The following is a 24,168-nucleotide window of genomic DNA, read 5'->3' as shown; positions in this document are numbered from 1 at the left end:
TATGTAGTATGTAGTATGCAGTATGTAGTATGCAGTATGCAGTATGTAGTATGCAGTATGCAGTATGTAGTATGCAGTATGTAGTATGCAGTATGTAGTATGTAGTATGCAGTATGCAGTATGTAGTATGTAGTATGCAGTATGTAGTATGCAGTATGTAGTATGTAGTATGTAGTATGCAGTATGTCAGTATGTAGTATGCAGTATGCAGTATTTAGTATGCAGTATGTAGTATGCAGTATGTAGTATGCAGTATGCAGTATGCAGGTATGTAGTATGCAGTATGTAGTATGAAGTATGTAGTATGCAGTACTACATCAAAGGGAGGTGAAAGAGCTTCTGGTACCTTGGCTTTGCCGCACCGCACCAGCGTCCCCATGAAGGCGATGTTGCTGCGGGAGGCGATGTCTCCGTTGGTGGCCGCCGGCTGGTGGGGCGGTGAACTTGGAGCAGGGGCGGTCTCCCCTGTCAGACTGGACTGATCCACAGACAGGTCGGACGCCTGGGGGAGTCAACAGGTGAGGAGGCAAAGAGCTTAAGTTTATCATCAGAGCACCAACGCTGACCAAAGTGAAATACAGTAAAACCGTTCAGAGTTTGGAAAAGTTTCTCCATGATTTTCCCCCCCAGGTCTTAAGAGTAACTTGGCCAAGTTTGAAGCATGTAGGATAAATATGTAGGAGGAGTTCGATGAAATGCGAGGTGTGAAGAAAAAAAAAAAAAAAAGAAGAAGACATTTCCAACCACCAGCAGGTGGCGCTATAGGTGGATGTCACTATGATAATATGTGCGCGTTCAGGCTGGGTCCAGCATTCACCGTATGCAGTTTGGGACAGATTGGATAATGTATGTGGGAGTTATAAGCGACTTAACTTTTTCTGGCGAGTCATCAAACTGAGGCGTCGCCGAGGCGTCGCCACGGCCACACCCTTTAAATTTTGAAAAAGTTGCCCAATGATTCCCCCCCCCATGACTTAAGAGTAACCTGGCCAAATTTGAAGTCTGTAGCATTAAATCTGTGGGACGAGTTCGATCATATGCAAGGCGTGGAATCGGGCAAAAATGGCACCAAAACGCACCTTCCATCCAAAATGGCCGCCTTCCTGTGGACGTGGGACCATGGCGGAAAGAGACTTTTTTGTGCGTCTGGGCATGATGAATGAGTGTACCGAATTTCGTCGTCCCATGTGAAACTAATCCCAATGCAGGGACCATTTTTAAGCATTATAGGGGGCGCTACAAGTCAATGAGCGACTCCCCCCCCCCCCCCCCCCCCCCAAAAAAAAAAAACAGTCTGTTTTTTTGCTTTATTTGTTAAACCCCAGCCAACTAGCCGGACTACCTTCATCAACACCAAAACGAGGCTGGAACTCTGCTCACAGGACGCAGCAGGGGGTAAGAAGATGTTCAGAAATGATGCTGCTGATATGGGATGTTACACAGCTTCATGTCAGAAGAGGCGAACTGTCCCTTTAAAGAGGAGAACTGTCCCTTTAAAGAGGAGAACTGTCCCTTTAAAGAGGCGTACTGTCCCTTTAAAGAGGCGAACTGTCCCTTTAAAGAGGCGAACTGTCCCTTTAAAGGGGAGAACTGTCCCTTTAAAGAGGAGAACTGTCCCTTTAAAGAGGAGAACTGTCCCTTTAAAGAGGAGAACTGTCCCTTTAAAGGGGAGAACTGTCCCTTTAAAGAGGAGAACTGTCCCTTTAAAGAGGAGAACTGTCCCTTTAAAGAGAAGAACTATCCCTTTAAAACCACGGCGTATAACTTGCAACACACTGGACTGAACTAGAATAAGCTGTTGGCTCTGGAGGATTACCTCTGCATTCACTCTGTCTCATCACAGCCGGTCTGAGGCCATCGTTCGCACATTAAAACTTGAGTAACATATTTCACATCTGGAGGGATTACCAACAGATCCATTTCATATCGGGGCACGTACAATGGGCCGAATGAGACGGTTTTATTTCTAACACTTTAAATACTTTGCTGTGGGCGGAGTTAATGCAGATTCAGTGGTAAAAAAAAACACTTCTCCACCATCTGGGCAAACAAAAACAGGATATAAAGACTAAAGCTTAAAGGACCAACAACAGCACCAACTCAACCAAGAGCAGCTCGCAGCTGAGATGGTTCCACATGTTTCTGAACACATAAGACTTCCTGGTTCTTACATATTACACTTATTATACTTATTCAATTGCTATACATAGAGGTCCTTGACTGTTAGTTTTTTAAATTCATTTAAATTATTTTCTTTCTTTCTCTTTATATTCTTTTAATCATTTTCTTTCTTTCTTATTATGTTCTTTTAATCGTTTTATTTATTTCTCTTTATATTCTTTTAATCATTTTATTTCTTTCTCTTTATATTCTTTTAATAATTTTCTTTCTTTCTTATTATGTTCTTTTAATCATTTAAATTATTTTATTTGTTTCTCTTCATATTCTTTTATGTATTTTTAATGCTTCTTACACTCCCTGCTGCAATGCTTTTATTTTATGTGAATCACTTTGAATTGTTTGTACATGAAATGTACTATATAAATAAATTTGATTTGATTTGATTAGAAGTAGCCCCCCCCCCCCCCCCAACAATTGTGTATTGTTCTGGAATTGTTGTGGGGACAAAACAACCAAAAACACTCAAGGAGGTAGACCGTATGTTTGTTTTTTTAACTCATCCAGATGCACATTATTTTGACTGTATCAATATGTTTGCTCAAACTGACACTATGGTGATACAATGCTCAATGTAAATTTGACATTTATTTCTATTCCAATGTGCCTTACCTTAAAATATTAAAAAATAAACTCTTAAGGCGAGACCCCTATTTAAATCTTTAAATGCCCTTTTCTCAAAATCAGTTTTTTGTATTTTTCCAGTATCAATATCTCAGCCTATGGAGCACCTACTAACACCAAACTTTACAGTCACACACTTAGCAGTATTCTGAAGATATTTACAGAAGGATTTGTTGATAAATCATTCCTGGCCTGATTTATGTGACATTATAATAAAAAAATTGGCGAAAATTGATGTTTTTTAGGCTATGGACAGTATATTTTGATTTCCTAGGAAATGAAAGCAGATATCCTGAAATCCCTCTGTAATCTTCTTTTCATTTTGTGTGTAAACAAAATGAAAAAAGAATTTTGCACCTGGCTTTATCATATGTTCAGATCTATCTTCCGGAAATATATGCAAATGTGCGCATATTTAATGAGATAATGCCTAATTTGCATAATTAAACATACAAATTTCTAAAACTTGTAATACATTTTTTTTTCATACTTGTATAAGTAATCAACTGAGGAAGTTTCATGGTGATATCTATCATTTTAAAATATTACCCTATTCAGCTGTAGTCTCGCCTTAAACAAACAAAAAAAAGAATTCCTGGTTCTATAAGGGTCAGTGAGAGGATGATAAAAAAAATAAATAAATAAAAATAAGGAATTTAAAGAGCTTTAGAGCAGAAACGCGTCCTAAACATGGCTCAGTGTCCGTGTTTGTACCTCGAAGAGTCGGAGGTCGGCTGGAACCCTCTCGCCCACCGACAGGCAGACGGTGTCCCCAGGAACCAGATCTCTGGCCAGCAGGTGCTCCAGGTTCCCCTCCCTGATGCTGAGGGGGGCAGAGAGAGTTCAGCCGGTTAGATTTCATCAACCTGAGCTTTACTGAGCAAACCCGAGGACAGATCGGCTTCTTTAGTCCCAAACGGTGAAATCAAACAGCGAGATAAAAGTCAACAACGAGCGTAAAAGGAGAAGAGTTCAGTTAAAGCTCGGTGAAAGGCTGATTTTCCCTCCACTGCTGTGCGTGTTGATGAAGCCACATGTGGCCCTCTCTGTTATTAGAAGTATGAATATGGGAGGAACGTGATAGGGGCCTGAGGACATGTGAGAGGGGCCTGAGGTCATGTGAAAGGGGCCTGAGGTCATGTGAAAGGGGCCTGAGGACATGTGAAAGGGGCCTGAGGACATGTGAGAGGGGCCTGAGGACATGTGAAAGGGGCCTGAGGACATGTGAAAGGGGCCTGAGGACATGTGAGAGGGGCCTGAGGTCATGTGAGAGGGGCCTGAGGACATGTGAAAGGGGCCTGAGGACATGTGATAGGGGCCTGAGGTCATGTGAGAGGGGCCTGAGGTCATGTGAGAGGGGCCTGAGGACATGTGAAAGGGGCCTGAGGACATGTGAAAGGGGCCTGAGGACATGTGAGAGGGGCCTGAGGACATGTGAGAGGGGCCTGAGGACATGTGAGAGGGGCCTGAGGTCATGTGAGAGGGGCCTGAGGACATGTGAGAGGGGCCTGAGGACATGTGAGAGGGGCCTGAGGTCATGTGAGAGGGGCCTGAGGTCATGTGAGAGGGGCCTGAGGACATGTGAGAGGGGCCTGAGGACATGTGAGAGGGGCCTGAGGACATGTGATAGGGGCCTGAGGTCATGTGAGAGGGGCCTGAGGTCATGTGAGAGGGGCCTGAGGACATGTGATAGGGGCCTGAGGTCATGTGAAAGGGGCCTGAGGTCATGTGATAGGGGCCTGAGGACATGTGATAGGGGCCTGAGGTCATGTGAGAGGGGCCTGAGGTCATGTGAGAGGGGCCTGAGGACATGTGATAGGGGCCTGAGGTCATGTGAAAGGGGCCTGAGGTCATGTGATAGGGGCCTGAGGTCATGTGAAAGGGGCCTGAGGTCATGTGAAAGGGGCCTGAGGTCATGTGATAGGGGCCTGAGGTCATGTGAGAGGGGCCTGAGGTCATGTGAGAGGGGCCTGAGGACATGTGATAGGGGCCTGAGGTCATGTGAAAGGGGCCTGAGGTCATGTGAAAGGGGCCTGAGGTCATGTGAGAGGGGCCTGAGGACATGTGATAGGGGCCTGAGGTCATGTGATAGGGGCCTGAGGTCATGTGAGAGGGGCCTGAGGACATGTGAGAGGGGCCTGAGGTCATGTGATAGGGGCCTGAGGTCATGTGAGAGGGGCCTGAGGTCATGTGAGAGGGGCCTGAGGTCATGTGATAGGGGCCTGAGGTCATGTGATAGGGGCCTGAGGACATGTGATAGGGGCCTGAGGTCATGTGAGAGGGGCCTGAGGTCATGTGAGAGGGGCCTGAGGTCATGTGAGAGGGGCCTGAGGACATGTGAGAGGGGCCTGAGGTCATGTGAGAGGGGCCTGAGGTCATGTGATAGGGGCCTGAGGACATGTGATAGGGGCCTGAGGACATGTGAGAGGGGCCTGAGGTCATGTGATAGGGGCCTGAGGTCATGTGATAGGGGCCTGAGGACATGTGAGAGGGGCCTGAGGACATGTGAGAGGGGCCTGAGGACATGTGAGAGGGGCCTGAGGTCACATGAGAGGGGCCTGAGGACATGTGAGAGGGGCCTGAGGACATGTGAAAGGGGCCTGAGGACATGTGAAAGGGGCCTGAGGACATGTGAGAGGGGCCTGAGGTCATGTGAGAGGGGCCTGAGGTCATGTGATAGGGGCCTGAGGTCATGTGAGAGGGGCCTGAGGACATGTGATAGGGGCCTGAGGACATGTGAAAGGGGCCTGAGGACATGTGAGAGGGGCCTGAGGACATGTGAGAGGGGCCTGAGGTCATGTGAGAGGGGCCTGAGGACATGTGAAAGGGGCCTGAGGTCATGTGAGAGGGGCCTGAGGTCATGTGATAGGGGCCTGAGGTCATGTGAGAGGGGCCTGAGGTCATGTGAGAGGGGCCTGAGGTCATGTGAGAGGGGCCTGAGGTCATGTGATAGGGGCCTGAGGTCACGTGTTCAGATCTGGGGACTAAAACTCATGTTTTTAAACTTTCTTTGGGTAAACTTTGGTTGAATGTTGGAGCATTTTGCTGTGAAGCTCTTTGTGACGTTTATCCTGAAAGCTGCTGTACAAATAACACTTTACTCACTTTACTTCCATTTGATTTGGGTGTGAAGCGTCCCTTGAATTGTTATTTAACCCGACTTTTTGACTTGGACTTGACTCTCTTATTGCAGTGTGGATAGCTTTGTCACTGTCAGCCTCGGCAGGATCCATGCATGGATTACATGGTTGTAACCACAGAAGAAGAAGGAGGAGGAAGAAAAGGACGGTTGAGTAAACTCACCAGTGACATTCTGGAGGCACCAGCTTCCCGAGCTCCTCTAAAGACTTCTCTGAGCGGTACTCCTAAAACACGAAAGTACAACAAGTTAGGGAGAGAAAAGTAAAGTTTCCTGTTCTACACCACGAACACACGCAGACTGGACGTACCTGGACGAAGGCGACCGTCACCACGATGATGATGGCCTGCAACAAGACATCAAGAATTTATCCTCCAAACACAGACGACTGTATTTAGATCCTATTTAACATCGTTCTAAAAGTAAAATATGACTTTATTCCTTCAGATTGATCATAATTAAGACCTCAATCACTCTAAACTTCACATTAAACTCTCCTCCAAATGGAAATTCACTTTTAACTTTGCAAAAACACAATTCCAACATTTAAATGTGGGAAAAGTGGAGGGAAAAGGCTCAAAACACAATTCCAACATTTAAATGTGGGAAAAGTGGAGGGAAAAGGCTCAAAAACACAATTCCAACATTTAAATGTGGGAAAAGTGGAGGGAAAAGGCTCAAAACACAATTCCAACATTTAAATGTGGGAAAAGTGGAGGGAAAAGGCTCAAAAACACAATTCCAACATTTAAATGTGGGAAAAGTGGAGGGAAAAGGCTCAAAAACACAATTCCAACATTTAAATGTGGGAAAAATGGAGGGAAAAGGCTCAAAAACACAATTCCAACATTTAAAAGTGACATGGTTTGGGGCTGTATGGATGCCATCAACAGTAGGAAGCTGAATTTCACCAAAAGAAACATGCTTGTCAACATGTACTGTGCCTACTGAAGCAGATCATGATACTCTCCATAGGATTTCAGTCAAATCTCACACACGTCTCTTTTAGCCTGGTGCAGACTCAAAATGTAAAATTTCAATGTAAGGCAAGGATGAAACGCACAACAATGACCTCCCTTTTAATGCCTTTCATTTCATGACATTTCGGGCCAACACGGCCCATTCTCAGGGAGTTTAACATAGGGGTGTACTCACTTTTGCACCAGCATCATTTCACAAAAACGGACAAATATGTCATTTAAGTTATATTATTGACCTTTCTTTTCTGTTGTAAGCTGAACAGATGTTGTATTAAACTTACTCTATGCACGTTTTGGGAATAACTTGTGTGTGTATTAAAATATTGTTCAAAATGTTACTTTTCAACAGGGGTGTACTCATTTTCACTGTGCACTGTAAAAGCTCGTTTTACTCCGACATCCATGCTGTCTTCATTTGTTTTACGGATTACTTGGAACATTCTTTGGGTAAACAACCTGTGCACACATGTCCGTGGGAACAGGCCAGGTTTCTGTTTTATGTCTGTTTAATGATGCTTCTTTGTTTGTCTGCGTTTCTTTGCTCTTTAACGTGTTATTTTGGTCTCGTGTTTCATCTCACCTGATGATTTCTAGCTGTTTCACCTGAACCCTGACCTGAGCTTTCAACTCAATAAATAAAAGTACAAACTTTAAACGCTGTTAAATAAGTCACATCTTACACACATTAAAGTTAAATGAATTCTCATGTGCATTGTATTGAGTGTTACTGTGTATAACCTGTAATGACCTCCTGACAGATACCAGCCTGTTTTTGCTCATATTCCCCCCCATGGGGGCACCGTGTGCTCCTGATATGATAAAACTGCACTTTAAGGAGGACAGGGAGGGAAGCTGGTGCTGGGAGCTGTGTCAGTGTGGCCTTGGCTGCAGTTCGGGAGGAAAAGTGGATAAGAACGCTCAACTTTATCAAAGGAGCGATGACGCAACAATCTGCAGGATAACTGAATAGTTTTAGCCTCAGTGGTGCTGCAGTATTTTACGATTGAGGAAATGTGATTTCTTTTTTTAACATCATTTAAAAATATCAGATTTTAACCCATAAGAACCCACCGGGACACAGGGCACACGCCCTTTAAATGTTCTGGAAAATTCCATGAAAAACTTTATCCTTGATTTCGACTCATGAATTGCCCAGAGTGACCCATACTTAACATCCTGGTGGGTCATGTGACAGGTCATGTGATTTAGTATTTTCCCATAATAACATTTCCCAGATGTCTGTGTGCCAGGTTACCGCTACGGGCAGAGCTAGCTAAATTTAAATGGCTTGTTTTTGGTTGCTAAAGGAAAGATTCAAACCATTTAAACCATTTAACACCCATTGACACATCTGTGACACTAGGGAGCGTTATTTTGAGAAAAATGTCAGAAATGTGTTCTATATATCCTGTTTTATGCTCCCCATAATTTTCCTTGATGGAGAAATGATCCAGGTTCTTAACGCCCAATGTGACATATGTCACAGTACAGATCTCTGACAGTGGTGGGTGGTATTTTGAAAGAAATGTGGTCCATTTAGTCTGTGTTATGACCCCCTTAATTTTCATTTAAGTAGAAATGGGTCCAGGTTCTTATGGGTTAATGATTAAATCTCGTGATCGTGACTTTGACCGTTCTACTTTTAAATCTCAGGGAAAGCCAGTTTTCAATGGCGGCGTGAAAACGCTCCGTTCAGCAGCTTTTCTGCAGCTGCAAACATCCAGCATGACGTCTGAAGGCTCGTTGGGAGCCGTTCAGTCGCGCTTAGGGACCAAAGTGAGTTATTACCACGTACCACTGTGATGCTGATGGCGTCGTCCAACTGGTGCATCAGGATGCTGATGACTGCCGAGGCCAGCAGGAGCAAGATGAGAGGATCCTTGAACTGCAGAGAAGACGAGGTTGTAAGGAAGATAACACGCCGGCTGCTTTCAGAGCTACAATAAACCATCATCATCGAGTATACCGACAGAACTGTGTGAAGTCCTCCATCCGGCTGAGGAAGTTCAAAGAGAGAAACTCTCCTCGTGGGTCTTTGAACATTTAATACCAGAGAGACTCGAGGGATAAAAAGCCTTTTTCACCATCTTTTAAGGTTCAAACATTCAGTTCTGAAGCGTGGGTTCAACCAGTCAATGTCCCCCAATAAATCCATTCACCCCTGCAGCTTCTCTAAACTCATCATTCAGCTGCGACCGACTCGTTTAACGCCGGGAACGCGGAGCTCAGCACGGGAGTAGCGCTGAACACCAGAGAGATGGGTAGAAATGGCTCTAAAGCAGCTTCATATCAGCGCTAAATGCGAGTGAACATCTGTAACAGACGAACAGAAAGCAACGCCAAGGCTGTGTTCCAAACCGCATACTTCTCCTACTACTCATACTAACTTTCTGAGTTAGTATGCGAGTTTGAGTAAGCGAGGAGTTCCCAGATGCATACTAGATTCTCCTAAATGTTGGGTTTGCATCATGAGGTTACTACTCATACTCAAACCACCCAAGATGCAACGTAACGTGACGTCGCCGATCGTCATTTCCTGTCAAAACGGCAGTTTCAAGCTAGCTACAACGAGGGTAGGTTCACTTCCTGTTTTCAAAACAAAAGCACCAATTGTACCGTAATGGCTTTCCCTATGATAAAAGGCAACGGGTATTTTATTTTGTGAAAATAACCGGAAGTGCGTTAGCTCATTGCGGCTAGCTTTAGTAGCGCCGAATTCGTGGGAACAAAATTGTAAACAGCCAGTATTTAGTCAGGTTTTCAACACGTTGGGGATCTAAACGACTACTTTCTCTCCTGAAAATGTTTCAAATGTTGCTAAAGTTTACAGAGTTTAGATCTTAAGAGAAATCAGCTTCAGGCCGGCTGATTTCAGCTCGGGCAGGAGCAAAATGCATTGTGGGTAAATGCTCTGCATACTGTCTGATCGATGAGTATGCAGCATGTAGTATGCAGTATGTAGTATGTAGTATGCAGTATGTAGTATGCAGTATGTAGTATGCAGTATGTCGTATGCAGTATGTCGTATGCAGTATGTCGTATGGAAGTATGCAGTATGTAGTATGCAAGTATGCAGTATGTAGTATGGAAGTATGCAGTATGTAGTATGCAGTATGTCGTATGCAGTATGTCGTATGCAGTATGTAGTATGGAAGTATGCAGTATGTAGTATGCAAGTATGCAGTATGTAGTATGTAGTATGCAGTATGCAGTATGCAGTATGTCGTATGCAGTATGTCGTATGCAGTATGTAGTATGTAGTATGCAGTATGCAGTATGTAGTATGGAAGTATGCAGTATGTAGTATGCAGTATGTAGTATGCAGTATGGAAGTATGCAGTATGTAGTATGCAGTATGTAGTATGCAGTATGGAAGTATGCAGTATCAGAATCAGAATTACTTTATTAATCCCTTGCGGGAAATTCCTTTGTTGCAGTGCTCTATTTACAGGAAAAAGAAAGATTAATAAGAATAAGATAGGGAAAAAAATAAAAATAAAAAATAAAAATATCAATATGTACAAAAATACAATAAACAATAAACAGTATTTACAATGCTACTCAGTAGCTAATTATTATTGTTATTGCGGTATGTAGTATGCGGTATGTAGTATGCAGTATGCAGTATATAGTATGCAGTATATAGTATGCAGTATATAGTATGCAGTATATAGTATGCAGTATGCAGTATGCAGTATGTAGTATGCAGTATGTAGTATGTAGTATGCAGTATGTAGTATGTAGTATGCAGTATGTAGTATGCAGTATGCAGTATGCAGTATATAGTATGCAGTATGTTGTATGCAGTATGCAGTATGTAGTATGCAGTATGTAGTATATAGTATGCAGTATGCAGTATGTAGTATGCAGTATGCAGTATGCAGTATGTAGTATGTAGTATATAGTATGCAGTATGCAGTATGCAGTATGTAGTATGCAGTATGCAGTATATAGTATGCAGTATGCAGTATGCAGTATGTAGTATGCAGTATGCAGTATGCAGTATGTAGTATGCAGTATGAAGTATGCAGTATGTAGTATGCAGTATATAGTATGCAGTATGTAGTATGCAGTATGTAGTATGCAGTATGCAGTATGTAGTATGCAGTATGCAGTATGTAGTATGCAGTATGTAGTATGCAGTATGTAGTATGCAGTATGTAGTATATAGTATGCAGTATGCAGTATGCAGTATGCAGTATGTAGTATGCAGTATGCAGTATGTAGTATGCAGTATGCAGTATGTAGTATGCAGTATGTAGTATGCAGTATGTAGTATGCAGTATGCAGTATGTAGTATGCAGTATGCAGTATGTAGTATGCAGTATGTAGTATGCAGTATGTAGTATGCAGTATGTAGTATGCAGTATGTAGTATATAGTATGCAGTATGCAGTATATAGTATGCAGTATGCAGTATGTAGTATGCAGTATGTAGTATATAGTATGCAGTATGTAGTATGCAGTATGTAGTATGCAGTATGTAGTATATAGTATGCAGTATGCAGTATGTAGTATGCAGTATGTAGTATATAGTATGCAGTATGCAGTATGCAGTATGTAGTATGCAGTATATAGTATGCAGTATGCAGTATGCAGTTTCGAACACAGCCAAAGAGAGACACCTTTCACCTGTAGGCTTGGTGGAAACTCTCCACAATAATTCTGGAACATTAGCGATCAGAGAAAAGATCTTTGATGGACTTCCTGCACATTAATGTCAGAAAGAGTCGGAGCCACAGACGGCATCCGTCCCCTGAAACCACAGCAGGTGTCGGGGGACGATCCTCTGCCTCCTTCAGCACATGAACAGCACCTCAGATATGAAATCATTTGGAGAAACTGCACCTAAAACTGGGTTTATTTTCATGTTATTAGATTAACTGGGGCCACCGCAGGTCAGCGTCAGCCTTCCAGGGACCAGCGACTCGACCTGAAATGTCCTCTTTCAGCTGGATCTCTCCTTAGCCGCCCTCCGTCTCTCTGACCTGCTTCCCTGCATCATCTCTCTCCTCTCTTTCTATATTTAGCCTCTGCACGGCAGCAGCTGACAGAGTCTCCGTCCTCTGGCTGCTCACCACCAGCTCCCCGAGGCCGCTCCGAGCTGAGCCTCTGCTCTGCTTCCCTGGTACATCGACCTTCTGACTGATGCTCTCTGTCCCATTGGTTCTCTGTGGTCAGGCTGCAGGAGGCAGCTGGATGTGAAGGTCAGCTGATGAATGCAAAGGTCAGCTGATGAATGCAAAGGTCAGCTGATGGATGCAAAGGCCAGCTGATGGATGTGAAGGTCAGCTGATGAATGCGAAGGTCAGCTGATGAATGCAAAGGTCAGCTGATGAATGCAAAGGTCAGCTGATGGATGTGAAGGTCAGCTGATGAATGCGAAGGTCAGCTGATGAATGCAAAGGTCAGCTGATGAATGCAAAGGTCAGCTGATGGATGTGAAGGTCAGCTGATGGATGTGAAGGTCAGCTGATGAATGCAAAGGCCAGCTGATGGATGTGAAGGTCAGCTGATGAATGCGAAGGTCAGCTGATGGATGTGAAGGTCAGCTGATGGATGTGAAGGTCAGCTGATGAATGCAAAGGCCAGCTGATGAATGCGAAGGTCAGCTGATGGATGCGAAGGTCAGCTGATGAATGCAAAGGTCAGCTGATGAATGCAAAGGTCAGCTGATGAATGCGAAGGTCAGCTGATGGATGCGAAGGTCAGCTGATGAATGCAAAGGTCAGCTGATGAATGCGAAGGTCAGCTGATGAATGCAAAGGTCAGCTGATGAATGCAAAGGTCAGCTGATGGATGCGAAGGTCAGCTGATGGATGCGAAGGTCAGCTGATGGATGCAAAGGTCAGCTGATGGATGCAAAGGTCAGCTGATGAATGCAAAGGTCAGCTGATGGATGCAAAGGTCAGCTGATGGATGCAAAGGTCAGCTGATGAATGCAAAGGTCAGCTGATGGATGCAAAGGTCAGCTGATGAATGCAAAGGTCAGCTGATGGATGCGAAGGTCAGCTGATGAATGCAAAGGTCAGCTGATGGATGCGAAGGTCAGCTGATGGATGCAAAGGTCAGCTGATGGATGCAAAGGTCAGCTGATGAATGCAAAGGTCAGCTGATGGATGCAAAGGTCAGCTGATGAATGCAAAGGTCAGCTGATGAATGCAAAGGTCAGCTGATGAATGCGAAGGTCAGCTGATGGATGTGAAGGTCAGCTGATGCATGTGAAGGTCAGCTGATGGATGTGAAGGTCAGCTGATGAATGTGAAGGTCAGCTGATGAATGTGAAGGTCAGCTGATGAATGCGAAGGTCAGCTGACTGTGAAACTGCTTCTTTTGTTACCTGGGAGATGTATTTCCTCCATAGCGGCTCCTCTTCGCTGATGTCGAACTCGTTCCAGCCGTGGTACGCCCGCCGCCGACTCACCTCCTCGCTGGTCAAACCCGACTGCAGGTCAGCCTGAGAGCACCGAAGTTCAACATTTAACTTCTGATTCACTTCATTTAGGTCATCAACAACGTTTTATTTTCCAAATCAATACCAGAGGAAGAAGCTAAACAAACAGCTAAATCAGCAATGAAGTTAAATGATGAAGCTAAACGATGAAGTTAAATGATGAAGCTAAACGATGAAGCTAAACGATGAAGTTAAATGATGAAGCTAAACGATGAAGTTAAATGATGAAGCTAAACGATGAAGTTAAACGATGAAGCTAAACGATGAAGCTAAACGATGAAGTTATACGATGAAGTTAAACGATGAAGCTAAACGATGAAGTTAAACGATGAAGCTAAACGATGAAGCTAAACGATGAAGTTAAATTAAGTTAAACGATGAAGCTAAACGATGAAGTTAAATTAAGTTAAACGATAAAGTTAAACGATAAAGTTAAACGATGAAGCTAAACGATGAAGTTAAACGATGAAGCTAAACGATGAAGTTAAACGATGAAGTTAAACGATGAAGTTAAACGATGATGTTAAACGATGAAGCTTAACGATGAAGCTAAACGATGAAGCTAAACGATGAAGTTAAACGATGAAGTTAAACGATGAAGCTAAACGATGAAGCTAAACGATGAAGTTAAATTAAGTTAAACGATGAAGCTAAACGATGAAGTTAAATTAAGTTAAACGATGAAGTTAAACGATTAAGTTAAACGATAAAGTTAAACGATAAAGTTAAACGATAAAGTTAAACGATGAAGCTAAACGATGAAGTTAAACGATGAAGCTAAACGATGAAGTTAAACGATGAAGTTAAACGATGAAGTTAAACGATGATGTTAAACGATGAAGCTTAACGATGAAGCTAAACGATGAAGCTAAACGATGAAGTTAAACGATGAAGTTAAACGATGAAGTTAAACGATTAAGTTAAACGATAAAGTTAAACGATAAAGTTAAACGATGAAGCTAAACGATGAAGTTAAACGATGAAGTTAAACGATGAAGCTAAACGATGAAGTTAAACGATGAAGTTAAACGATGAAGTTAAACGATGATGTTAAACGATGAAGCTTAACGATGAAGTTAAATTAAGTTAAACGATGAAGTTAAACGATGAAGCTAAACGATTAAGTTAAACGATAAAGTTAAACGATTAAGTTAAACGATAAAGTTAAACGATGAAGCTAAACGATGAAGTTAAACGATGAAGTTAAACGATGAAGCTAAACGATGAAGCTAAACGATGAAGTTAAACGATGATGTTAAACGATGAAGCTTAACGATGAAGCTAAACGATGAAGTTAAACGATGAAGCTAAACGATGAAGCTAAACGATGAAGCTAAACAATGAAGTTAAACGATGAAACTAAACGATGAAACTAAACGATGAAGCTAAACGATGAAGTTAAATTAAGTTAAACGATGAAGCTAAACGATGTTTAATGAAGTGGAACCAACGCAGTGCATCGGCGGCTCTAATTCTGAGGAAAGACTGACCGACTCTTCCATAAACAGATGATCAGATGTGGAAACGTTAAGAGCTTGTTTTGTTACCTAATCAATAGATACAGAGTTATCTGTTAATAAGTAATAAGTTAATAAGTTATCTGTTAACTTATTATTCTATGGGACAGAGGTTGTAGTAACTCGGCTGCAGGATGCAGAGGATGCGCACATTAACGTCCTTACCTGCAGGACACACGCTACTTCATTAACCGGGAGTTCACTGGCTTTTCTGGAGGTCAGTACTGGGACCATGGTCTCATCTTCACTGGAGGGTCGGCTCTCGGAAAGCTGCAACACAGGAAGGAAAACTTTAGCTTCACAGGAAACATCAGCAGGTGGAGAAGGACAGGACAACACCATCAGGACAACACCATCAGACGCTGTGGAACAACACCGTCAGACAACACCGTCAGGACAACACCATCAGGACAACACCATCAGGACAACACCGTCAGGACAACACCGCCAGACAACACCGTCAGGACAACACCATCAGGACAACACCATCAGGACAACACTGTCAGGACAACACCGCCAGACAACACCGTCAGGACAACACCGCCAGGACAACACCGTCAGGACAACACCATCAGGACAACACCGTCAGACGCTGTGGAACAACACCGTCAGGACAACACCGTCAGGACAACACCATCAGACAACACCATCAGGACAACACTGTCAGGACAAGACCGCCAGACAACACCGCCAGACAACACTGTCAGGACAAGACCGCCAGACAACACCGCCAGACAACACTGTCAGGACAAGACCGTCAGGACAACACCACCAGACAACACTGTCAGGACAAGACCGCCAGACAACACCGCCAGACAAGACCGCCAGACAACACTGTCAGGACAACACCGTCAGGACAACACCGTCAGGACAAGACCGCCAGACAACACCGCCAGACAACACTGTCAGGACAACACCGTCAGGACAAGACCGCCAGACAACACCGCCAGACAAGACCGCCAGACAACACTGTCAGGACAACACCGTCAGGACAACACCGTCAGGACAAGACCGCCAGACAACACCGCCAGACAACACTGTCAGGACAACACCGTCAGGACAACACCGTCAGACAACACCGCCAGACAACACTGTCAGGACAAGACCGCCAGACAACACCGCCAGACAACACCTTCAGGACAAGACCGCCAGACAACACCGCCAGACAACACTGTCAGGACAAGACCGCCAGACAACACTGTCAGGACAACACTGTCAGGACAACACTGTCAGGACAACACCGTCAGGACAACACCGTCAGGACAACACCGCCAGACAACACTGTCAGGACAACACTGTCAGGACAACACCGTCAGGACAACACCGTCAGACAACACCGTCAGACGCTGCGGGACAACTCCGTCAGACAACTCCGTCAGACAACACCGCCAGACAACACCGTCAGGACAACACCGTCAGGACAAGACCGCCAGACAACACCGCCAGACAAGACCGCCAGACAACACTGTCAGGACAACACCGTCAGGACAACACCGTCAGGACAAGACCGCCAGACAACACCGCCAGACAACACTGTCAGGACAACACCGTCAGGACAACACCGTCAGACAACACCGCCAGACAACACTGTCAGGACAAGACCGCCAGACAACACCGCCAGACAACACCTTCAGGACAAGACCGCCAGACAACACCGCCAGACAACACTGTCAGGACAAGACCGCCAGACAACACTGTCAGGACAACACTGTCAGGACAACACTGTCAGGACAACACCGTCAGGACAACACCGTCAGGACAACACCGCCAGACAACACTGTCAGGACAACACTGTCAGGACAACACCGTCAGGACAACACCGTCAGACAACACCGTCAGACGCTGCGGGACAACTCCGTCAGACAACTCCGTCAGACAACACCGCCAGACAACACCGTCAGGACAACACCATCAGACGCTGCGGGACAACTCCGTCAGACAACTCCGTCAGACGCTGCGGGACAAATCGTCAGGACAACACCGTCAGACAACTCCGTCAGACAACACCGCCAGACAACACCATCAGGACAACACCGCCAGACAACACCGTCAGACGCTGCGGGACAACTCCGTCAGACAACTCCGTCAGACGCTGCGGGACAAATCGTCAGGACAACACCGTCAGACGCTGCGGGACAAATCGTCAGGACAACACCGTCAGACGCTGGAACCCTGGAAGCATCTCCAGAACCCTGGGAGCATCTCCAGAACCCTGGAAGCATCTCCAGAACCCTGGAAGCATCTCCAGAACCCTGGAAGGTGGAGCTCAGAGACACCCACCACATATTGGTTCTGCTGGGCAGAACCTTTGAACTCCTCCTGACGCACAGAACCGAATATGCTGCTTTTATCCTCCACAGAGCAGCCACACATCGGCCCGTAACGCTGGAACATCGGCCCAGCCGTGTGAGAATGATTGCTGGTATTTCTCATCTCCTCTCAATGTTTACGCGGGCCGAGTCTGACCGACAGAAAGCTGAGGCCCAAATGTTTGGAAGTTGGACCCGACGCTCCCAAGAAGAGAAGATTTCCCCCAATGAGACCAGAACACACTAACCCGGTTAGTTAGATCAGGGGTTCCCAAACTTTTCCATGCCGAGGCCCCCCAAACAGTATCAGCTTCTGGCTCCTTTGCAAACCACAGACAATGCTACAAAATTTGTAAAGAAACATCAACTTTTAGAAGGTATTTTCTTTCTTTTCCTCGCGGACAGCAGCTCGCTGTGTGAATGCAGCCTGACTAAATGCTCTTCTTTACGTCTGAAGAAGTCGACCGTTTTTTCTGACTCTGACGGATGTTTTTGTATCAAGTGACGCTGAAGTTTTGAAGGTTTTGAACACTCATTTGAGAGGGTCTCCAGAGAGAGGACGCTGTAAAGCCAAACTTAATGTATGCTGCCTCGTACTTTCTGATTTTAGTCAGCCAGTTCTTTTGGTCTCTTCCAAGTCAAAAATCTGTCCATTTTGGCTAAGCTACCTACATCAAATGAAATTAAATCAAATTTATTTATATAGCACATTTCATGTACAAACAATTCAAAGTGCTTTACATAAAATAAAAGCATCGCAGCAGAGAGTGCAAGAAGCATTAAAAATACATAAAATAATATAAAAAGAAACAAATAAAATCATTTAAATGAATTTAAAAACAGGCAACAGTCTAGATAAGTTCAAAGATATCGTGCAGATTTCATGCATAGACACATGAGAACAGAAATGTTTTTAACCTGGATTTAAAAATGTCTCCATTTGGTGAAAGTTTAATCTCCACTGGCAGTTTGTTCCACTTGTTTGCAGCATAACAGCTAAATGCTGCTTCTCCATGTTTAGTCTGGACTCTGGACTGGACCAGCTGGCCTGAGTCCTTGGATCTAAGAGCTCTGCTGGCTTTATATTCTCTGAACAGATCACAGATTGTAAACCATCAGCAGGCTTTTAAAATCTATTCTGTGACTGACTGGAAGCCAGAGTAAAGATTTTAAAGCTGCTGTGATGTGTTCAGATCTCTTAGTCCGGGTTAAAACTCCAGCAGCAGCGTTCTGGATGAGCTGCAGATGTTTAATGCTCTTTGTGGGAAGTCCAGTTAAAAGAGCGTTACAGTGATGGAGTCTGCTGGAGATGAATGCATGGAGGAGTTTCTCCTGGAAACCTTTAATTCTGTTGATGTTTCTGAGATGGTAAAAAGCTGCATTGGTGACAGCTTTGATGTGGCTGCTGAAAGTCAGATCTGAGTCTATCAACACTCAGATCTAGCTTGAGGAGCAGAGCAGCTTGAGAACAGGCGCAAACAACCAGGTCTACCATGTTTTGACTGGCAGCCAATCAGAAAGACAAGCATGGCAAATAACATTTCGATTAGATACATTATTATAAATTGCATTTTATAATACTGATTAAAAAAAATGACAATTTTTTATAATGATGTTTAAAAAAAATTTGATTCTATTTTTTTATTTTTGCATTTCTTTCTGTATCTGAGCGTAATAAAGCAGCCGAGTCGTGTCATATTTCTGTTTCCGAGCGTAAAGAAGCAGCCGAGTCGTGTCATATTTCTGTTTCCGAGCGTAAAGAAGCATCCGAGTCGTGTCATATTTCTGTTTCCGAGCGTAAAGAAGCAGCCGAGTCGTGTCATATTTCTGTATCAGAGCGTAAAGAAGCAGCCGAGTCGTGTCATATTTCTGTTTCTGTATCCGAGCGTAAAGAAGCAGCCGAGTTGTGTCATATTTCTATATCAGAGCGTAAAGAAGCAGCCGAGTCGTGTCATATTTCTGTTTCTGAGCGTAAAGAAGCAGCCGAGTCGTGTCATATTTCTGTTTCTGTATCAGAGCGTAAAGAAGCAGCCGAGTCGTGTCATATTTCTGTTTCTGTATCAGAGCGTAAAGAAGCAGCCGAGTCGTGTCATATTTCTGTATCAGAGCGTAAAGAAGCAGCCGAGTCGTGTCATATTTCTGTTTCCGAGCGTAAAGAAGCAGCCGAGTCGTGTCATATTTCTGTATCTGAGCGTAAAGAAGCAGCCGAGTCGTGTCATATTTCTGTATCAGAGCGTAAAGAAGCAGCCGAGTCGTGTCATATTTCTGTTTCCGAGCGTAAAGAAGCAGCCGAGTCGTGTCATATTTCTGTATCTGAGCGTAAAGAAGCAGCCGAGTCGTGTCATATTTCTGTATCAGAGCGTAAAGAAGCAGCCGAGTCGTGTCATATTTCTGTATCAGAGCGTAAAGAAGCAGCCGAGTCGTGTCATATTTCTGTTTCCGAGCGTAAAGAAGCAGCCGAGTCGTGTCATATTTCTGTATCGGAGCGTAAAGAAGCAGCCGAGTCGTGTCATATTTCTGTTTCCGAGCGTAAAGAAGCAGCCGAGTCGTGTCATATTTCTGTATCTGAGCGTAAAGAAGCAGCCGAGTCGTGTCATATTTCTGTATCAGAGCGTAAAGAAGCAGCCGAGTCGTGTCATATTTCTGTATCAGAGCGTAAAGAAGCAGCCGAGTCGTGTCATATTTCTGTATCAGAGCGTAAAGAAGCAGCCGAGTCGTGTCATATTTCTGTTTCTGTATCAGAGCGTAAAGAAGCAGCCGAGTCGTGTCATATTTCTGTATCAGAGCGTAAAGAAGCAGCCGAGTCGTGTCATATTTCTGTTTCCGAGCGTAAAGAAGCAGCCGAGTCGTGTCATATTTCTGTTTCCGAGCGTAAAGAAGCAGCCGAGTCGTGTCATATTTCTGTATCTGAGCGTAAAGAAGCAGCCGAGTCGTGTCATATTTCTGTATCAGAGCGTAAAGAAGCAGCCGAGTCGTGTCATATTTCTGTTTCCCAGCGTAAAGAAGCAGCCGAGTCGTGTCATATTTCTGTATCAGAGCGTAAAGAAGCAGCCGAGTCGTGTCATATTTCTGTATCTGAGCGTAAAGAAGCAGCCGAGTCGTGTCATATTTCTGTATCAGAGCGTAAAGAAGCAGCCGAGTCGTGTCATATTTCTGTATCAGAGCGTAAAGAAGCAGCCGAGTCGTGTCATATTTCTGTATCAGAGCGTAAAGAAGCAGCCGAGTCGTGTCATATTTCTGTTTCCGAGCGTAAAGAAGCAGCCGAGTCGTGTCATATTTCTGTATCTGAGCGTAAAGAAGCAGCCGAGTCGTGTCATATTTCTGTATCAGAGCGTAAAGAAGCAGCCGAGTCGTGTCATATTTCTGTTTCTGAGCGTAAAGAAGCAGCCGAGTCGTGTCATATTTCTATATCAGAGCGTAAAGAAGCAGCCGAGTCGTGTCATATTTCTGTTTCTGAGCGTAAAGAAGCAGCCGAGTCGTGTCATATTTCTGTTTCTGAGTGTAAAGAAGCAGCCGAGTCGTGTCATATTTCTGTTTCCGAGCGTAAAGAAGCAGCCGAGTCGTGTCATATTTCTGTTTCTGTATCAGAGCGTAAAGAAGCAGCCGAGTCGTGTCATATTTCTGTATCTGAGCGTAAAGAAGCAGCCGAGTCGTGTAATATTTCTGTATCAGAGCGTAAAGAAGCAGCCGAGTCGTGTCATATTTCTGTTTCTGAGCGTAAAGAAGCAGCCGAGTCGTGTCATATTTCTATATCAGAGCGTAAAGAAGCAGCCGAGTCGTGTCATATTTCTGTTTCTGAGCGTAAAGAAGCAGCCGAGTCGTGTCATATTTCTGTTTCCGAGCGTAAAGAAGCAGCCGAGTCGTGTCATATTTCTGTTTCCGAGCGTAAAGAAGCAGCCGAGTCGTGTCATATTTCTGTTTCTGAGCGTAAAGAAGCAGCCGAGTCGTGTCATATTTCTGTTTCAGAGCGTAAAGAAGCAGCCGAGTCGTGTCATATTTCTGTATCTGAGCGTAAAGAAGCAGCCGAGTCGTGTCATATTTCTGTATCTGAGCGTAAAGAAGCAGCCGAGTCGTGTCATATTTCTGTATCAGAGCGTAAAGAAGCAGCCGAGTCGTGTCATATTTCTATATCAGAGCGTAAAGAAGCAGCCGAGTCGTGTCATATTTCTGTTTCTGTATCAGAGCGTAAAGAAGCAGCCGAGTAGTGTCATATTTCTGTTTCCGAGCGTAAAGAAGCAGCCGAGTCGTGTCATATTTCTGTATCAGAGCGTAAAGAAGCAGCCGAGTCGTGTCATATTTCTGTTTCCGAGCGTAAAGAAGCAGCCGAGTCGTGTCATATTTCTGTATCTGAGCGTAAAGAAGCAGCCGAGTCGTGTCATATTTCTGTATCAGAGCGTAAAGAAGCAGCCGAGTCGTGTCATATTTCTGTATCAGAGCGTAAAGAAGCAGCCGAGTCGTGTCATATTTCTGTATCAGAGCGTAAAGAAGCAGCCGAGTCGTGTCATATTTCTGTTTCTGAGCGTAAAGAAGCAGCCGAGTCGTGTCATATTTCTGTTTCTGAGCGTAAAGAAGCAGCCGAGTCGTGTCATATTTCTGTTTCCGAGCGTAAAGAAGCAGCCGAGTCGTGTCATATTTCTGTATCTGAGCGTAAAGAAGCAGCCGAGTCGTGTCATATTTCTGTATCAGAGCGTAAAGAAGCAGCCGAGTCGTGTCATATTTCTGTATCAGAGCGTAAAGAAGCAGCCGAGTCGTGTCATATTTCTGTATCAGAGCGTAAAGAAGCAGCCGAGTCGTGTCATATTTCTGTTTCTGAGCGTAAAGAAGCAGCCGAGTCGTGTCATATTTCTGTTTCCGAGCGTAAAGAAGCAGCCGAGTCGTGTCATATTTCTGTATCTGAGCGTAAAGAAGCAGCCGAGTCGTGTCATATTTCTGTATCAGAGCGTAAAGAAGCAGCCGAGTCGTGTCATATTTCTATATCAGAGCGTAAAGAAGCAGCCGAGTCGTGTCATATTTCTGTTTCTGTATCAGAGCGTAAAGAAGCAGCCGAGTAGTGTCATATTTCTGTTTCCGAGCGTAAAGAAGCAGCCGAGTCGTGTCATATTTCTGTTTCAGAGCGTAAAGAAGCAGCCGAGTCGTGTCATATTTCTGTTTCCGAGCGTAAAGAAGCAGCCGAGTCGTGTCATATTTCTGTTTCTGTATCAGAGCGTAAAGAAGCAGCCGAGTAGTGTCATATTTCTGTTTCCGAGCGTAAAGAAGCAGCCGAGTCGTGTCATATTTCTGTATCAGAGCGTAAAGAAGCAGCCGAGTCGTGTCATATTTCTGTTTCCGAGCGTAAAGAAGCAGCCGAGTCGTGTCATATTTCTATATCAGAGCGTAAAGAAGCAGCCGAGTCGTGTCATATTTCTGTTTCCGAGCGTAAAGAAGCAGCCGAGTCGTGTCATATTTCTGTATCTGAGCGTAAAGAAGCAGCCGAGTCGTGTCATATTTCTGTATCAGAGCGTAAAGAAGCAGCCGAGTCGTGTCATATTTCTGTATCAGAGCGTAAAGAAGCAGCCGAGTCGTGTCATATTTCTGTTTCAGAGCGTAAAGAAGCAGCCGAGTCGTGTCATATTTCTGTTTCTGAGCGTAAAGAAGCAGCCGAGTCGTGTCATATTTCTGTTTCCGAGCGTAAAGAAGCAGCCGAGTCGTGTCATATTTCTGTTTCCGAGCGTAAAGAAGCAGCCGAGTCGTGTCATATTTCTGTATCAGAGCGTAAAGAAGCAGCCGAGTCGTGTCATATTTCTGTATCAGAGCGTAAAGAAGCAGCCGAGTCGTGTCATATTTCTGTTTCCGAGCGTAAAGAAGCAGCCGAGTCGTGTCATATTTCTGTATCAGAGCGTAAAGAAGCAGCCGAGTCGTGTCATATTTCTGTATCAGAGCGTAAAGAAGCAGCCGAGTCGTGTCATATTTCTGTTTCCGAGCGTAAAGAAGCAGCCGAGTCGTGTCATATTTCTGTATCAGAGCGTAAAGAAGCAGCCGAGTCGTGTCATATTTCTATATCAGAGCGTAAAGAAGCAGCCGAGTCGTGTCATATTTCTGTTTCCGAGCGTAAAGAAGCAGCCGAGTCGTGTCATATTTCTGTATCAGAGCGTAAAGAAGCAGCCGAGTCGTGTCATATTTCTGTATCAGAGCGTAAAGAAGCAGCCGAGTCGTGTCATATTTCTGTTTCCGAGCGTAAAGAAGCAGCCGAGTCGTGTCATATTTCTGTATCAGAGCGTAAAGAAGCAGCCGAGTCGTGTCATATTTCTGTATCAGAGCGTAAAGAAGCAGCCGAGTCGTGTCATATTTCTGTTTCCGAGCGTAAAGAAGCAGCCGAGTCGTGTCATATTTCTGTATCAGAGCGTAAAGAAGCAGCCGAGTCGTGTCATATTTCTATATCAGAGCGTAAAGAAGCAGCCGAGTCGTGTCATATTTCTGTTTCCGAGCGTAAAGAAGCAGCCGAGTCGTGTCATATTTCTGTATCAGAGCGTAAAGAAGCAGCCGAGTCGTGTCATATTTCTGTATCAGAGCGTAAAGAAGCAGCCGAGTCGTGTCATATTTCTGTATCAGAGCGTAAAGAAGCAGCCGAGTCGTGTCATATTTCTGTATCAGAGCGTAAAGAAGCAGCCGAGTCGTGTCATATTTCTGTTTCAGAGCGTAAAGAAGCAGCCGAGTCGTGTCATATTTCTGTTTCAGAGCGTAAAGAAGCAGCCGAGTCGTGTCATATTTCTGTATCAGAGCGTAAAGAAGCAGCCGAGTCGTGTCATATTTCTGTATCAGAGCGTAAAGAAGCAGCCGAGTCGTGTCATATTTCTGTTTCCGAGCGTAAAGAAGCAGCCGAGTCGTGTCATATTTCTGTATCAGAGCGTAAAGAAGCAGCCGAGTCGTGTCATATTTCTGTATCAGAGCGTAAAGAAGCAGCCGAGTCGTGTCATATTTCTGTTTCCGAG

General features: G+C 44.5%; 1 protein-coding gene across 5 annotated transcripts in view; it reads right to left on the bottom strand.

The window, feature by feature from the left end:
• atp2c1 (ATPase secretory pathway Ca2+ transporting 1) overlaps positions 1-24,168 on the bottom strand; it is a 56,686-nt gene that overhangs the window by 25,061 nt on the left and 7,457 nt on the right. For all 5 annotated transcript variants that reach the window (XM_075466388.1, XM_075466389.1, XM_075466390.1 and 2 more), the window contains exons 2-8: positions 15,057-15,161; positions 13,261-13,377; positions 8,717-8,806; positions 6,252-6,287; positions 6,106-6,167; positions 3,517-3,625; positions 347-502 (exon numbers count right to left, since the gene is read on the bottom strand). In XM_075466388.1, the coding sequence (XP_075322503.1) occupies positions 347-502; positions 3,517-3,625; positions 6,106-6,167; positions 6,252-6,287; positions 8,717-8,806; positions 13,261-13,377; positions 15,057-15,161 (675 nt within the window). The remainder of the gene's footprint in view (positions 1-346; positions 503-3,516; positions 3,626-6,105; positions 6,168-6,251; positions 6,288-8,716; positions 8,807-13,260; positions 13,378-15,056; positions 15,162-24,168) is intronic.

This window comes from Odontesthes bonariensis, chromosome 5 (genome assembly GCF_027942865.1).
Source record: "Odontesthes bonariensis isolate fOdoBon6 chromosome 5, fOdoBon6.hap1, whole genome shotgun sequence".
NCBI classification, from domain to species: domain Eukaryota; kingdom Metazoa; phylum Chordata; class Actinopteri; order Atheriniformes; family Atherinopsidae; genus Odontesthes; species Odontesthes bonariensis.
This window is presented reverse-complemented; position numbering and strand designations above follow the sequence as displayed.